Source organism: Pristis pectinata, chromosome 1, assembly GCF_009764475.1.
Source record: "Pristis pectinata isolate sPriPec2 chromosome 1, sPriPec2.1.pri, whole genome shotgun sequence".
Taxonomy (NCBI): Eukaryota; Metazoa; Chordata; class Chondrichthyes; order Rhinopristiformes; family Pristidae; genus Pristis; species Pristis pectinata.
Genome location: NC_067405.1, coordinates 112,576,744 through 112,594,757, shown reverse-complemented (window position 1 = coordinate 112,594,757; position 18,014 = coordinate 112,576,744). Strand labels below are relative to the sequence as shown.

The following is an 18,014-nucleotide window of genomic DNA, read 5'->3' as shown; positions in this document are numbered from 1 at the left end:
TGGGTCAAATGCGGGAAATTGGGGCTAGCTGTGTGGACAAATGTGGTCGGCATGGACTGGTTGGGACGAAAGGCCTGTATCCCTGCTGTATTGCTCTATGACTATGACTGTATAAGGTCTTATCTGTATTCAGATTCAAAGGAAAATTTTCAATAAAGCATGCTTTTTATGGTCCTTAGTTTGAATTACTTGCTTACACTGTCAGCTGAGATTTTACTAAATTTGCAGGAAATTCTATTCTTGCCCATATAATAATCACTTGTCCTTTTGACAGAATGATCAATTATAACTCAGTTAAATTGTACATGTAATCATCTCACACTGAAATGCTGGGTCACATGCAATTATTTCTGTGTGAAAACCTCTGTGAAGACATCAGAATCCACTTATACAAAGCTTTCATTTAATGAGTGAAGGTAAGTACCTAAAAACTGATTTTCCGAGTGCAAAAGTATGAGTGGCGTATGTAAAGAAACTATGTCCCAAACTACCTGCAATGCCAGATAACGAGTCATCAAATTTGAAACACCAGCCTGGATGTTCAAGCAATTTCTTTTCATCTTCCATAATAACCTGCTTGACACACTAAATATCAAATGTGGGTACAAATTTGAACTTCAGAAGGGTACAATAGCAGATCATTACCCTGTTATATGGTAATGCTTGTGCAATGGTAATGTCACTGAACTTGTAATCCTGAGACCTGGGCTTATGATATAGAAGGCATCTTAAATTCATATAATTAAATAAATCCATAAAACATCTCAGTCATGATATTTGTTAAACTATCAAATCGTTGCAATTACCCAGCTGGTTTACCAGGGTCCTTTTAGGAAAGAAAATCTGCCATGCTTACCCAATCTGACCTATAAGTGACTTCAGGCCCAAAATAACATGGCTGATCTGCAAATGCCAGGAAGGAGTACCTCCTGGAATGGCCTCAACACTGATTCTGCACCTTCGAAATCTCGTGGCATCAGGCCAAACATTGCTAACAAAATCTCCTGCTGATTACCACCTCCTGCTCTCCCTCAGCAAAGGAATCACTGCTCCTTCATTTCGAACCCCACTTGGGAGAAGCAATGAGGGTAGCAGGGGCACAGAATGTACTCTGGGTGGGACTCTTCACTGTTCATTGCCAAGAACAGCATGGCAGCATCAATACTTCGAAATGCTTGGTTTAAGTTCTGCTGGGGCCACCTGACTACATCCTCAATCATTGTCCTGCTCCAAACATGGACCAAGTAGCCGAATTTCAAAAGTGACTTACCTAAACAACCAGGCAGCATTTGACCAGGTGTGGCATCACAGAATTTGGACTTAAAGACTCATCTGAATAAAGTCAGAACTTACACAGAGCAAAAAGGACAATGGTTGTGGTCAATCGCTCAGCTCATCATTTGTAACTGAGCTTGGATCCAATAATCTTGAGCCATTATTTTCAAAGGACAATTAAGCCAGGCTCTTCATTCCAATATGTAATGGTTTAGGGCTCTTCCTAGAGATCCTTTGGGGTTTGTGAGTGAATCATCTAATTTATCTTCTTCTGTATGCCTCACGTGAGCAACTAACAGCAGGAAGAAGCTCTAGGGACGTTCTTGTCTTGCCAGATCCCACCGCACATGTATAAATATTTAAGCTAGGATGTCACGATCATCTTCAGCAGTAAATACTGATTGGCTGATTCAATCTTAATTGTATCATTCAGTTTACATGTAGAACAAATGGGCATGTTCTTTAAAGCAAGAAGTATTCTGAAGGTTGAAAGTGATATCATTAGGACCTAAATGATGCATTATGTAAGTACTGACAGAGGCTGAGCCGCAAGCACGTGGCACACAGTCTTGTTTAGAGTTATTCTGCAGAAACTGCAAGATTACTTTAACCTCAAGCCATTAGAAATAACTCAAATTTATAAGTTTGGGACAAGGATCCAGAAGCAGGGTGAGATAATCAGAGAGCATATTGTTTCATTATTCATTCTTGCCTTGCAATTTTGCTGCTTTTTTTAACCTGGTGCCTGATGCTTTGTGTGTGGACTGATGAACAAAAATTCAGTCAAAGCTGCTGTGTGTGCAAAACACAACATTCAAACTTGCAAGTCGAATTACTGCGCTGATGGAAGTGACATCTGAGAATGCTCAGGAATTTTATCGAGCACAAGCAACTGGTGCAGCTACAGTACAGTCGGAGATCCATAGCAAAACACATATACCTAACCTCCTTGCCTCACACTGCTGAATGAGAACCTCCAAAGTCATCATACTGACTGCAAAAGATCAAGTCTGGAGATCACCAGCAGGCGGGGGGAGGTCTCAAAGCCAATTAAGGATAAGCAATAAATATTAACTTGGTCAGCAGTGTCCATACTGTTGATATTTTTGCAAATTGGAAGGGCAATCTGAACATGAACACAAAACACACATGTTCATAAACAAGGAATAACCTCATAAATTATTTTGTATAGTTTATTTATCCTAAATAATTTGTTTGCGCCAAATTATCTTTTTGCTTAATTTAAATTGGATGTGCTCGTGAAGCTTAATCACCTGTTTGGAGATTTATGACACTATCAGATACTTCATTTTTTATTGCATGCTTTGTGCAGTGATCGCCTTGAAGTACATCCAAATATTTTAGATATATGCAGTTCACTAAAAACTGCCTACTGTACTGAGGGTGATATATCTTAGTTAACTGCACGATTTCAGGAGATTCCTGGTGTAAACAAACCACAATAACTATAGTCTTGTAGTATGGTTATTTATTTTGGTACTGGTAAATAGTATCTTTTGGGGATGAAAAGAATCTGTACTGAGATGCAATGACTGTAATTCAGGCACACAGTTCAATGTGTACATCCAGAAGGAATTGACATTAGGGTATCTGGGATCAGTGTGTAGGATGATTTAATGGTTGGGTTTATTCTACTCTTGGAACTTACTTAGGGTTAGTCACAAAATACTTATAATTCCTGCAAATTCCATCCAGTTTCTCAACTCATTAATTGGTGATTTTGGGAAAAACGATCTAGAGCCTTTAAAAAATGATTTAGCTTTGACGTGACAAGAAGGAAATAAATATGGTCCATGCTTTTGTTCTTCAGCTAATTTCACAATATATCCCATTATTCATCTTTTAATGTTGCAGCTCTATAAAACTCTGGTTAGACCACACTTGGAGTATTGTGTTCAGTTCTGGTCGCCTCATTATAGGAAGGATGTGGAAGATTTAGAGAGGGTGGAGAGGAGGTTTACCAGGATGCTGCCTGGATTAGAGGACATGTCTTATGAGGAAAGGTTGAGCAAGCTAGGGCTTTTCTCTTTAGAGCAACGCAGGATGAGAGGCGACTTGATAGAGCTTTATAAGATTATGAGGGGCATAGGTAGAGTGGACAGCCAGCACCTATTCCCCAGGGCAGAAATGGCCAATACCAGAGGCCATCATTTAAGGTGAGAAAAGGAAAGTTTAGGGGAGATATCAGAGGTAGGTTTTTTGCACAGAGAGTAGTGGGTGCCTGGAATACACTGCCAGGGATGGTGGTAGAGGCTGATACTATAGGGACATATAAAAGATTCTTAGATATGCACATGGAAGTAAGAAAAATGAATGGTTATGGGCTGTGCAGGAGGAAAGCGTTATAGACTGATCAAGGAGTAGGTGTTTATATGGGTTGGCACAACATCCAAAGCGTCCATACTGTGCTGTACTGTTCTATGTTCTATGTTCATTTCAGGAGTATATCTACAGAAGGGTCATCCACACCACAGCCAATCCACAGAAGAAGATCACCTACACCAAGCAACCAACCCAGAACAGAAGACCATCCACCCCACATGGCCAACTCAGAGAAAAAGACCATCTTCATCAATCCAGAGAAGAGCAATCTACATTTTTAAATTAGTCTTTCTGGATGAAATTGAAGTTCAGTGCCATTAACTTCTAGGCGATTACATTAGTTAGTCAAGAATGTCATTCACATGAAGGTGAGTGGCAATGGTATTGAGTGCCAACCCTCTCACCTTGGGAACATAGATCAGTGCCAAAAGAAGCTTTACCATCTCAGTGCTGCAGGGATGTAAACTCACCAAACGGACCCCCATTTCTTCCATTTCCCACCACAGTCACACAACACATTAATGACACTTATGCAACGAATCCTTTAGAAAGTATTCCACTTCATTGGGGAACTCTAACTTGTATTATGGATGTCCAGCAGCACCAGGTAAAGGTCTTTTACCTTTTTTAAAAAAGCTTAAAGCCTTAATTCTTACTCCATCTCTCCCTTTTTTTTAGCTTAGCACAAATTCCTCAGCCACAAGCCCTTCTATCATTTAATTAACCCTCTCGCAGGACAAAATGGTATTCTGTAACCAAAATGGAGGGAGGTATTCCCACCTTTAAACTTCCTTTTTCCACAGTGATTACTTCTGTAGTGGTGGGTGCAAAGCCAGCAGCAAATTTCAAGTGTCAAGTTAATTGCTAAGTCTCCATGTTGTGATCATGTCATTCTTTGTGAACTACTGTGCCAAAACTCTGCCATCTGCTTAATCACAAAAGGTAAACACTCAACTAGCTTCTAACCACCTTGCCTGCAGATACAAAACAACAAGTGGTGTACAAAAGAGGAAAGATTACAATATTGATAACAAACCAGAATCATAGAATTGTTAGTGCACAGTAGTAGCCATTTGCCTTATATCATCTCTGCTGGTGAAGACAAAGACGACTGCAATCTGCGGTTCATATACTTCTGATCTGCCTGCAGTTAGACAGATGTGACACTCGAAGAATCACACAACTCCAGGAAGTAAAAAAGAGTATGTGACTGATTAATACATTGCTTCCTGATGTTGAATCCCACAGCACAGCTAATTATCAGAAAATAAAAAAGTTGGAGGAACATCATGCCTGTGTGCAGCAAACTCAGAAGTTCTGTTTTTGTTGCAGGAACCAATGGAGTGAGTGACAGCTTCACTGGAACCTGAGAGGGGCCCCTGTGCAGAAGTAGTCAGGACACATTGGGTCATTCTACCTTCATGAATGCACAAACTGCAGAGCTGGTGGAGTTCAGACTACATCCTACAAACAAGCATCCAGACCATGCTGCTTTCCTGCTAGACACTCAGGATCTAGTGGACACCGATTAAAATCAGTCGCCTTTCTTAATGTTCAGTAACCAGTTTAATGTAATGGTTGGAATCAACTTGCTAGATGCATATTGTCTCTCCGGACAATGGCAAATGCCAGGTCCTTGGCCTCCCTCTTCCTCAGACTGCAATCTCAGTGAAAAGTGGAAGACTAGACCAGAAAAGCTGAGCAATATAAAACAAAGGCTGCAGCCCCCTTGAACAACATGTGGAATTTTCCCTCTTTTAGGAAGAGTCATCAATGGAACCTGTCCCCTTTGAGAAGGTCCTATTGTTCTGGAGAATGACAGCCTATAATACTGTACTCAAACAAGGGAAGAGGTGTGGAGGAAGTGAGTAAATCACTATGAAAAATGTTGTCATTATGATCCATAACACCATTCACTGGGTTAAGAGAGAAACACACATTAAACACAACCTCTGCTGAGCTTCTCCTATCAAGAAAATATGGCAGATATTAACTTTAAGAATAAAACAAAAAGTATATTACAACCCAATTGACAGTTAATAACTATACTAACAGCAATGAAAGAGCAGGAATGAAGGGCAAAGAAATCCATGCATGAATTAACCAGAACGTAGGGTTTGTTTCTCCCACACACACTTTCCTCCGGAGTTCTACTGGGAAACCTTTAATAGATCAGGATTCTGGTCATGAATAAATTTATGAAGGAAAAATATGTCCTTCAATTACTTACCCCGAGACCTACTTTCCTTAATCAAAATAACAGCTTGCCAAATAATCTGAAGCTGGATGCCAATGGTGAATAATTATTGCTGAAATATTCAACAAGGGCACCCGCATGTTCCTTTTAATTGTAGCCATGTAATTTGAATTATTTTTTGCTAATGTTGAAAAGAATGCCATAGAAAAGGTTTTTATGTTATACTAAATATTTCTGGAGGGCATTTTGTCTATAATTAGAAAATTATCCTTCCATTTCAGAGCCCATCACTAATTAAACAACTAGATGCTGTAAAAAGCAAGAAATTGCATTAAAATAAAATGCACCTCCCAAAGCTCTAAGAAAAGGGCTAATATTCCCAGCATTTTATAGCACAATTCATCTACAGGGATTGATAACTGTACAGTAGCATGTTACTTATGTAATACCTGTTGATGGTTTTTATGCCCTTTGTACATCCTTCAGAATGGCATTACCACTAGCAAGATAAAACTGTCAGTAAGAATTTCCATCTATGTTTCAGAATATAAAAATGAAAATATGAGCTGTCCCATCATTTTTGAATTGCCTTTGATTAACTCAAGACACAAAACAGACGAGACAATGCAAGGTTGTTCCAAGTAATTACATTTATATAGTGCCGATGATGTAATAAAATCTTCTGTGGTGTTTCACAGGAGCATAGGCACAGTAGTAGGGTAGGCACAGTAGCGTAGCGATTAGCATAATGCTATTACAGCGCCAGTGACCCAGGTTCAATTCCGGCCACTGTCTGTAAGGAGTTTGTACGTTCTCCCTGTGTCTGCGTGGGTTTCCTCCGGGTGCTCCGCTTTCCTCCCACATTCCAAAGATGTACAGGTTAGGAAGTTGTGGGCATGGGGCCAAAAGCATGGCAACACCTGCGGGCTGCCCCCAGGACACTCTACGCAAAAGATGCATTTCACTGTGTGTTTCAATGTATATGTGACTAATAAAGATATCTATCTATCTATCTATCTACATCTGAACAGAATTTGACATTAAGCCAAAGCAGGTATTCAGACTGGTGAGCAAAACTTGGATCAAAGACCATCTAAAAGAGCAGTTAAAAGGAGCAAAGGAAGACAGACAAATAAAGCAATTAAGGCAGGGAATTCCAGAGCTATGGGCCTGAGCAATTGTGTTAAAACAATAAATTTTGGAGGAGAAAAGAAACACAAGATTGATGGAGCAGAAATATCTTAAAGATTAATAAGGCTGAAGGACCACGCAGAGGTGGGAAGAGGTGATGTCACAGAAGAATTTGAAAACAGGTGATAATTGTAAAGTCAGGCTACTGCTCTAATGTAAGTCAATAAGCACTGAGGGGTAAACTGGATTTAGTGTGAAGCCAAACATGCAAACATGAGCACTGGAGTTTTCAATGACCTCATATTTATCATGGAAGATGGGAGACTGGCAAAACTGCACTGGAATAGTGAAGTGTTGAGATTGGTATTGGTATTGGTTTATTATTGACACTTGTACCAAGGTACAGTGAAAAGCTTGTCTTACAAACCGATCGTACAGGTCAATTCATTACACAGTGCAGTTACATTGAGTTAGTACAAAGTGCATTGATGTAGTACAGGTAAAAACAGTAACAGTACAGAGTAAAGTGTCACAGCTATAGATAAAGTGCAGTGCAATAAGGTGCAAGGTCGCAACAAGGTAGATCGTGAGGTCCATCTCATTGTATAAGGGAACCATTCAATAGTCTTATCACATTGGGGTAGAAGCTGTCCTTAAGTCTAGTGGTACGTGCCCTCAGGCTCTTGTATCTTCTACTCGATGGAAGAGGAGAGAAGAGAGAACGTCCTGGGTGGGTGGGATCTTTGATTATGCTGGCTGCTACACCAAGACAACAAGAGGTAAAGACAGAGTCCAAGGAGGGGAGGCTGGTGTCTGTTATGTGCTGGGCTGTGTCCACAACTCTCTGCAGCTTCTTGCGGTCCTGGGCAGAGCAGTTGCCGTACCAAGCCATGATACATCCAGATAGGATGCTTTCTGTAGTGCATCGGTAAAAGTTGGTGAGAGTCAAAGGGGACAAGCCAAACTTCTTTAGCCTCCTGAGGAAGTAGAGGCGCTGGTGAGCTTTCTTGGCTGTGGCATTTACGTGATTTGACCAGGACAGGCTGTTGGTGATGTTCACTCCCAGGAACTTGAAGCTCTCAATATTTCTGCTCCATCAATAGATAGCAAGCTTGGAAGATTTGGTGATAGCTGAGATGAGGCTGAGCTGGAAGTAAACAATGTTTTGGAGTGAAATAAACAGTCTTAGTGATGGCACAGTATGCTGACGGAAGTTCACCTCACAGTCAAATATGGTACCAAAGTTGTGAAGAGCCTAGTCCAGATGCAGAGTAGATTGGACACTGTGTCATAGAACCAGAGTTTGTAACAGGAGCTGAAAACAATGACTACAGCATTCCCATCATTTCGCTGGAGGAAATTTTGGCTCCTCCAGTAATGGATGTCAGACAAGCTCCAGACAACTTACAGAATGTGAATGGATCGATTGTGACTTAGACATACGTGTGGTCAGTTAATCTGTGAGAATGATGACGTGTTTTCATATGGTGTCACATGAAGGGGCAAAGATAAATTCCTTTTAGACAGCAGAGGTAGTGCCCTGAGGCTGGAAAGAGCAGCTACTGCAGACTGATTGTCTGGCAATGACAAGAGAGACAAACACAAAACAAAGCATTTTTGTCTCCTTCTCTTCGTGAAATGTTACAAAATTATTGAACAATGTTTATTCATGTAAGATCCAAAGATGGGATGAGCTTCTGAACAATTTCTCTGCAACCATTGTGACGATGCTGCTCTCTCAATTGCGTTAGGAAGAGATATTTAGGATATTGGACCAGTAATGGTGATGTACATTCAAGGCAAATGGTTCAGAATATATTTTCAATAACAGCTCCTGACCTTGCAGCCTTCTTCTCCAAGAAGGACTAAAGTAATTATGTTGAGAGAACATCATCAACTTCAAATTTTCTCCACGTTACACACCAACTGTTCAGGCCACAGCTCTAGTGTCCCTGTCACAGCTGTCACAATCTTTCTGAATGCCAATCCTGCAATCACAGAGTGAGCCTGTACCACTGTGCCCACCAATGACTCTGGTGAATGGGCACATGGAGAAGAAGAGGAAGGGGAAAGAAAAGAAAGAAACCAAGCTATGATCGCTGCAGTGAGATTCATGATTTCCCCACTCAAAAGCGTTGTAGGAGTACCATCTACTCAATGGCTGCAGTCATTGAAATAAAGAACCACATCCTTTTTTAAGGATAACATTGCTAGTTTTGTCATATCCTGAAGCAACAATTTAAAAAAAATTAAAATCATTGAAAAAGTGGAAAGGGATAAAAGCCTGAAATTTCCACTAGGTTCTGTGATCATAACTTCAGACAGTATTAATTGAAACTCAGGAGAAAGATTGTAAACTGATTTCCATTTCTGCAGGTTTTCAGATGAATCCAAAGTAAAAGATTGGTAGTCCTTGTAGAAATTTTACTCCCGAGTATCTGAATTGGTTAGAACTCATTCAAGTCACAGAAACAGGGGAAGAAGGCATATAAAACTGTAAAGTTGTATATTTGAAACTTCTATTATTTTGAAATGATGATCAACCTGGGCCTAAGATTCTGCACTAATATGAAGACAAGTTCCTTGCAGTCCTTCAGGGAGGTAGTAGATTTTCTTTGGAAAACAAATTTATCAATCTAATGAGTTCTGTTTAGATCCTCCAGGAATATGTCTACAATTGTGAAATAAGAGGTCAGAAGCAATTTCTCACTGGTCTTTAAATGCTTCTCAATAGTGAATCATTTTTAGGTTGTAAACTCTTGTCAAATCACTTTAATATCTTTAGCCAAGGGAAACAAACAAATGTCCTTAACATTTTATTCCAAGATTTTAAACCAATGCTTATTGCTCACCTTTGTATTTGCTCAAAGTTGGTGTATTGCCTGCATACTCAACAGAAAAAGATTTTAATAAAGTAAGCTCCTAATATAAGCTTACTCATCATGCTTATTGTTGCACAACATATAGTGGAAGAATGAAGGAAAAGACACTTTAACAACAGCATATTGATAATCAGGATCACAGAGGACAAGTACATGTTGAATCCAGAGTATAAGAGTATGATGATTACCTTGGGGCTTTTCCCTCTTGAAAAGATCTCTGATAGAAGTGTTGGTAACTGAATTCAAGTTACTTTTTCATTGGTGTACAAAATTGTAAGAACAGTGGTCATACTTAGAAACAGTAGAATGTAATGGTATGTGGGAGGAACTTCATTTTACTAATAGGATAGTAAATACATGCAACAGTTTAATCAATGGATGATTCAGTAATTAATCTCAAGGAAGAATACAACTACTTTTGTCAACAAATGGGTCTGCCAATGGGTAGTTAGACAGGAGGGACTGAAGATCTTCCCCTGTTTAAGACTGTTGGTGCCTTATTATCAATTGACTAAGGTTTTGGATGATTTCCTGAAGGGAACATGAATTTCTGCTTCTCTTCCTGAGCTATCGAGTTTTGTTTTTGGAATAGCCCCGTTACTAGTTCTTGACAATGAGGTCAACTTGTGTGAAAAATAATCTTATGTTTAATCACTGTCTGATCAAAAGGACAAAATAACCTTCCCCCAGTCTCAGGTCTGGGAACGGCTTGTAGGACTGAACTATACCCTTTGGGAAATAGCCACTCATCAAAATAAAACATCACCTCTATGTTTTAATCCCCTTACAAGTTATAGCCGGAGACTCATGCGTAAATAAAATATGAAATGATGGAAATGTCACAGCCTGCAGAGGAAAATGGTACACATTGTCAATATTTTTTAAAGAGAGCGGTGTAAAAATTCCTATCCAGGCGCCACTAAATGTTGGCAGAGATATACAGCAACCGATCAGATGTCGCATTGACACACTCGCAGTACAGTCGAGGGCAGCTGGGGAGGACCAGAAAGAGGAAGGAATGTGTTGATGGGGTAAGATGAAGTAGTGTGTGAGGCTGGTATGGACAATGGACCTGTTGGGCCAAATCATCCGTCTCTGTGCCGTAAATTCCTATTCCATTTCACAGCGGAGTTCACCGTCCTGAGCCTTTGAGCTTTGTGGCACAGTGCCCAATGTTCAGCGGACACCCTGTGCATTAGATGTTGCCTATTCATTCGCCACCGTGCGAGAACAACGGGGTGTTCGTGTTCGACAAACGGGAGATTCCCAAAGGGGAAGCATTTCATCTTCTCACTGTCCCGCCCCCCCGCCTTCAAAAATAAAAACACAACTCGAGAGGTGGGGAGGCGAACACTCGCCCTCCGGAACGGGATCTGTTTATTTAACAGCAGATTAGACGCACAGTGAGATCACCATCAGACGAGGCGCTGGTGGTAAAAAGACGGCAACTAACTCAAATCCTCCAGTGTGCCTATCACAACACAAATGTTTGGACCAATTTAATCTGCCTTTTTTGTACCATGAGCCGGCAATCCCTAGATTTAATTTCAAACCACAGTCCAAATTACGTGTTGTTTCAACCACAGTCCTGTCAGTCACAATGCTGCAATCCTCTTAAATCCCATTTCTATTCACTTTGCATCCCTTCCAGGGTCTGTCGTTTACCCCAAGCACGCATGCACACACACACACACATACATACACACACACACACACACACACACACACACACACACACAGGGGGTACAGGGGGCGCATTGCCGCTATCAGTTACTGAGGTGCTGGGATTCCGTGAAATGATTGATTTTGTTCGGTCGGTGAAGCTCGATAATGCAAGCTAATTCTCTGCTAGGGAACAAGACATGCATGTTAATTTAAAATAAAGACAACGTTGTGGAGAGAGAACTAACCCTAAAACCGAGGGGGTGCTTTATCAGTACGGGGACCCCTCTGGGTTACACGGGACGATGATCTGCACCGAATTACCGAACAAACCCGGTTGCTGTGCGATGCTCGGTCTCGCCGCGATAATTCCCCCTTCCCAAATCATTAACATTACTGCAGAGACGAGGGATTTAACAAATGTGACCGATGTGAAATGGAGTTATCTAACAAATTCCTCCTTAAGTTTTTTTTTCTTGGCAGACTGTCTTGTTTAAAGCAATTGACTCTGGTAATGAGAGAACTGAGGGGAAATAAACTTCCAGTGAATGCAAGCGGTTCAATTACACCGTTAGGCAGGAGTTTGGCTGCCGACACTTCACTTACTTTGATGACTCGAATATCCCGGGTAATAACCATAATATCCCGTGATCCGTAAGATCCTGTCCTCGATGCTGGAAACCCCGTTGGATGCAGCCTTGACGTCCATAAAGGATCGGGAGCACTGCTGGTCTTCGGAGGACGGAGGAGACAAATACTTCAGCTGATTCAGGTGCAGACTTATGTCCGACAGTCTCCGCATGGTTTTGTGAGTGAGCGAGGAGCTGCTTACCGTCAGTCTCTGCTGTCGAAAAGATCATCCCCTCCTCCCACTCTCCATTACAGCGCCGTCACGTCTAGGGGGCAGCCCAGCTTCTACCTTCCAAACCCCAGCGCAGTGTCCCACACCACTGACGGCAGCAGGTCTGATGCACAGTGCGTGCAAAGGGAACGGTCAGCCACGGATCTGTGGACACGGTCGCGCTGTGTTGTCTATTTGGTGGAACAATTAGAAACGGGTTGCATTTTGTTAAACATAATCCTTTTATTTAAAATAAAATGTGAGTTGCATCGAAGATCTGCATCAGAGATGACTGAGTTGTACTGTCTTGCACCAAATCGCCCACTCTGCACAAACACACACACGCACACACGCTGCTCTATCGGCAACATCTTCATTCACTGTGGAAGCGCCGTGCCGTCCTTGATTCGAATGCTTGTTTTAAAATGTAAAGCGATATTGACCCTGGATGCACTGATTGTGGCACAGGAGACCCTCATTGGAAGGATTTATTTCAGAAATGACGTATTTTTAAAATTTCAAACTAATTTCGATTTAAAGTGACAGATATTTCGAAATCTGTTATGAAATTCTTAATCCTGTTTTAGGGATCGAGCGACCATCAGAAGAACGTAAATCCAGGTAATGTCTACACATTTTCCAGTGCACCGTAATGTTCACAGTGTGCTCTCTTCTACATTGGAGAAACAGCATGCAGACAGGGAGACTGTTTTGCGGAGCACCTGTTTTCGTCCGCGGGGGTGACCATAAGCTTCCTGTTCCCTGTCACTTTAATTCCCCGTTTCCACTCTCACTCTGACCGATTGGTCTGTGGCCTTCTGCACTGTTACATTCAGGCCCAACACTAGCTTAGAGGAACAGCACCTCATCCTCCACCTGGGCACGTTGCAGCCTTCTGGAGTTAAAATTGAATTCTACAACTTCAAGTAACTTGATTTCTCAGTCTGTATCAGTTGTCCATCTGTGATTTTGGCTCAGCTCACCCCCCACTTCCCTCCCCCCCCCACACACACACACACATACTTTTATTTTCCTCTCTGGGAGTGGACATGCCCAGACTGACCTGTCATGCATATCCTCCTGCTCTGCATTTAACATTTTAAACATAGACTTCTTAAATCTATGTGCTCACTCTGTAACCACTCCCATTCACTCAATCTTGACAGCAGCTTACTCCATGGTCATTCCAGTTTTACCCTATCAGAGATCTCCCCCTCCGCCACCCTCCCCAAGGCTTGACAAGCTCTTCTTCCCAGTTTTGACTAAGGGTTTTTGACCTGAAACTTAATCCTGTTTCTCTTCCCACAGATGAATCCTGACTTCCTAAGTACTTCCAATGCTTTCTGTTTTTTATTTTAGAATTTCCAGCAACTGAAATTTTGATTTACATGATGGTGTGGTGTTTGTAACTGCTTGATTTTCAGCAGGCATGAAGATTGAAAAGTCAAGGTCTCTAAAGTTAACGAAAACTGTGTACCAGTTATTAGAAGTAACTGTTACAGTGTGAATGTTCATATCCTTGTGCTGTATATAATATAATTGTAACCAGTAATTAAATACTTGAATTAAATTTATTATTAAAAATCAACTTGTTGTAACTGGCAGTGCATGGTTTTACTGTTTTTAAATATCAATTGAATCATGTTACTGATGTGCATCCTTCAAAATTAACTTTAACTAATCTAACTAATAAACTTACATCCCAATTGACAATGCTGGAAATATTCAGGTAGTTGAACTGCAGGTATGGGGAAGAAATGATTAATATTTCAGGCCAATGGCCTTTAAGCAGATATTTTACTAGACTGATTACATTGAAAATGAAGATAAGACTTGTAACAAAATAAAGTGGAGAAATTGCCATTGATTGGATTAATTGCCTCCCTGGTAAAGTTTAAGGCCAGAATCCTGACTGAATGAGCACAGAATAATAAACAACATGAATTTTACAAAATATGTGGACTGAAATTCTCACATAATGTGAAATATATTCCATCATAAGGACATTGCCAAAGGTTGACCTCCCAGTAGGGATTATACCTGTGGCTTCCCCTCAGAAATCTCCAAATTAATTAGTAAAATAACCCCCCAGAAGTCTGAGATACCAAGCAACCTGCACTTAACAGGACTAGTGTTTTAAAAGGGAACTGTCAGGACAATGACAGTAAGTCTGAGTTGTAATGTGTAAGAAAATGATTCCTTCAGAGGGAACAGATACTTTCAACTTGATGTATTTTCCTCCTATGAATCAGATAAAACAGCACATAACTGTAATTTTTCTTCAGTAATGTGAATAGCCCTTGTGACAGATTTATTGGAATAAAGAGCCCCATGCATACCCACTCTACAGCAAGCGTTTTATCTTTGGTTTATTGTGAGAATTCAATAACATAGCAGGGGACAGATACAACCTGCTCCTAATGAATCTCTTAACCCACTGCACTGCAGTAATGAGGATAAGATAATGAGCTGAAGCAGCCTAAAAATTTTGTTCAATGCACAAGTATATGGTAAATTCCAAATGAAAAAAAAGGGTAACTTGACAAAACAAATCAAAGCCTCCAAAGGAGACAGAATACAGTATAATCAGTAAACATAAAGTGATAACTAAAGAGCAAAAACAAAGCTGAACATTCTTCCTGTACGATGGAATGGAAAATGTATTTGGTGCCAAAATATGATTAAGTTATGTTCCACCCAGACCTCTGAAAATTTTGATGTAGGGTTGTCTTAGTTTCTGAATATGTCATTAAACCTGGCAGTTGTCTTTCTGCTATTGCTGTGTGCTAATATTTAATTGAAATTCAGATGTCTCCTGATGGATATTTTACAAAGCTCTTTGTAGTTTTTGTTTGCTCTTGTTTCCCAAAGCTCTCTTTTGTTTACTTAATGTGATGCATTGTTAATCTCTACCTTTGCTTTTCCTGTTGCAAAACACATTAAAGCATTGGGTAGGCATATCATTTTTGTTGGTGATGCATTCACAACCTTGTTCAGGCAAAATAACTGATTAGTTGATCCATCACAGATCCCCTTCATCACAATAACCAGCTTCCAGTTACCTCAATTCACGCTATGTAATATCAAGAAATGGCTGAGAGCAATGGATACGGTAAAAGCTATGAGAAAAGACAACATCCCAGCTGAAGTATTGAAGATCTGCGCTACAGAATTAGTTGTGCCGCTAGCTAAGCTGTTCCAGTATAGTTACAGCACTGGCACACACCAAGCAATGTGGAAAGTTGTCCAGGTACATCCCGTTCATGAAAGAACAGGACAAATCCAATCTGGCTAACTACCACCCAATCGTTCTACTCTAGACAACATTCAGGCATGGGCAGATAAGTGACAAGTAACATTTACACCACTAAAGTGCCAGTCAATGACTTTCTCCAGCAGGAGAGAGTTTAACCAGCCATCCCTAACTTCAATAGCATTACCTTCACCGAGTACCCCACTATTAATAGCCTGGGGGTTGCCATTGACTAGAAAATCAACCAAATCAGCTACATAAATGCCGTGGCTACAAGAGCAGGTGAGAGGTTAAGTATCCTGTGGCCACTGACTCACTTCCTGACACAGCAACTGTTTTCCACCATCCAGAAGGTACAAGTCAGTAGTGTGTTGCATCACTCTCCCATTGACTGGGTGAGTGCAGTGCCAGCAACTCTCAAGAAGCTCAACACCATCCAGGACAACTTGCTTGATTGGCACCCCATCAAGCACACCAAACCTTCATTCCCTCCAGCACTGGCACGCAGTGATTGCAGTGTGTATCATCTACAAAATACACTGTAGTTATACATCCAGGCTACTCCAACAGCTCCTCCCAAACCCACAACTTCTACCACTGAGTAGGAAAGGGGCAGCAGGTGCGTAGAACACCACCACCTGCAGGTGACCCTCCAAGATATACACCATTCTGACTGGTCCTTCAAGGTCACTCAGTCTAATTCCTGGAACTCCCTGCCCAGTAGATCTGCCGGAGAACCTTTACCAGAAAAAATTCAGTAGTCCCAAAATCTGGGCCACCATCACCTTTCCAAGGGCAAGAAGGGATGGGTAATAAGTGCTAACCTTGCCAGAATTGCCCAGGTTCCAATAATGAATTTTAAAAATCAATTATTTTTTATGTTAATCCTTTAGCTCCTTTTGTCACCAATCCATACAGGATGACGAATGAAGAATGTCATCTCCTAACTTGAAGAATGGCAACACCTAAACTCATTAGGGGACACTTAGCAGACCCATTCTTCATTAGTCACATGAAACTTTTCCTATTTGTTACTATCCTTGATATAAATCAATAAAACTGTGAACGTAGAGCCAAAAAGTCCATTGCAATATACCATGTGAAATTGGTGTCATCACAAATTGACTTCAGTTTATTTCATTTCCTGAGGTAGGTGAATAAACATATCTAAAATTTCTAATGTAATTTTTAAAAAATTAATTTAAATTCCAAAGGTGACTAAGCAAAAACTATGAGACTTCAATTGTATTGTTTATATTACAGTGACTGCCACACTATTGGAGTTCCCTTGTTTCAGGAGGGATATCAAAACCAACACCATTTCTGTCCTCTCAGCTGGACGTAAATGATCACAGAACGTAAATGAAAGCACAGAATGTTCTCTCCAGTGCTCTAAGCAATATGTAGCCTTTATTTTTGTTTGTTCGATCATGCTGTGTGCAAATTGTCTTCTGTATCTTCTAGGTTACAATCCTACCAAATTTCAAAACTATAAAGCAGTGACTGTGGAGTGTTTTTGAAAAGCTTAGGGCAGCCAAAGTTGCTATATAAATATGTCTTCCAATTTTATTTTCTAAAAGAAATGCCTTTCAGATTATAATCAGTTTCAAAAGGTGTCCAGAATGTAACCAGTCTCAAAAATAAACATTTGATGTATGAAATACTTCCTAAGTTAACAGTTTAAGAAAGATTAAACAATTGCTCTTCATCTTTTCCAGTTTGTGGAACAATACTGCACAGGGAGAAGCATACAGTTTACTATCCCTTTGCCAAACCCTCAAGGAAGATATTTCATATAAGGCAAATACTATGACAGTACTCACATGGAATTAGCCTACCAAGGGAAGATTCTAATTGAAGGAGATGAAGAACATTTCATTACAGTTGAATTAAACTTTGTTCAAAAGCAGGGCTGAAGAATTATTTTAATGAGCATTTACAATAGATGTGTGTCTTTTTCCATTGAGACACAGCAATTTTCCAGGTTAATATTCTTTGCTTTCTTCTTCAATACTGTGGGAAAACAAATCAAATCATGAAAATTTGACAGAAGCATAAAACAAAAGAAACCTGAATTGTCTCCATTTATACAAGCCGTCAGATTTCACTCCAATTGAAAATAAGGAAAAGTGTGTGGGAAGCAGTAGATCAAATAACAATTTTACACCTAAGGTGAAAGTTATTGTGCTTATGTGGCACTGTATTCTTAAGGGTGACATTGACACTACAATTGTTCGACTACTAACGATACATGAAACAAAGAGATGTAATGCAACAGCTGTAAGTGAAGTGGCTATATGATGATTGTTGAAAGCCAAATGAATAATTGAATTTGTGACCAAATTGATCAGGTGAGGTGGATCAGTGACTGCCATGAAACACTGAAAATTGACAACAGCCTGAGGACAAAGTTTACTGCAGATTTTTAGC

At 40.4% G+C, this 18,014-nt stretch overlaps 1 protein-coding gene across 5 annotated transcripts in view; it reads right to left on the bottom strand.

Moving 5' to 3' along the window:
- slc35f4 (solute carrier family 35 member F4) overlaps nt 1–12,388 on the bottom strand; it is a 109,946-nt gene extending 97,558 nt beyond the window's left edge. For 3 of the 5 annotated variants that reach the window (XM_052019505.1, XM_052019515.1, XM_052019523.1), the window contains exon 1: nt 12,097–12,388. In XM_052019505.1, coding sequence (XP_051875465.1) covers nt 12,097–12,350 — 254 coding nt within the window. In that variant the 5' untranslated portion in view covers nt 12,351–12,388. The remainder of the gene's footprint in view (nt 1–12,096) is intronic. The other 2 variants (XM_052019533.1, XM_052019541.1) reach the window with 2 other exon arrangements.
- Nucleotides 12,389–18,014: the final 5,626 nt, after the last annotated feature.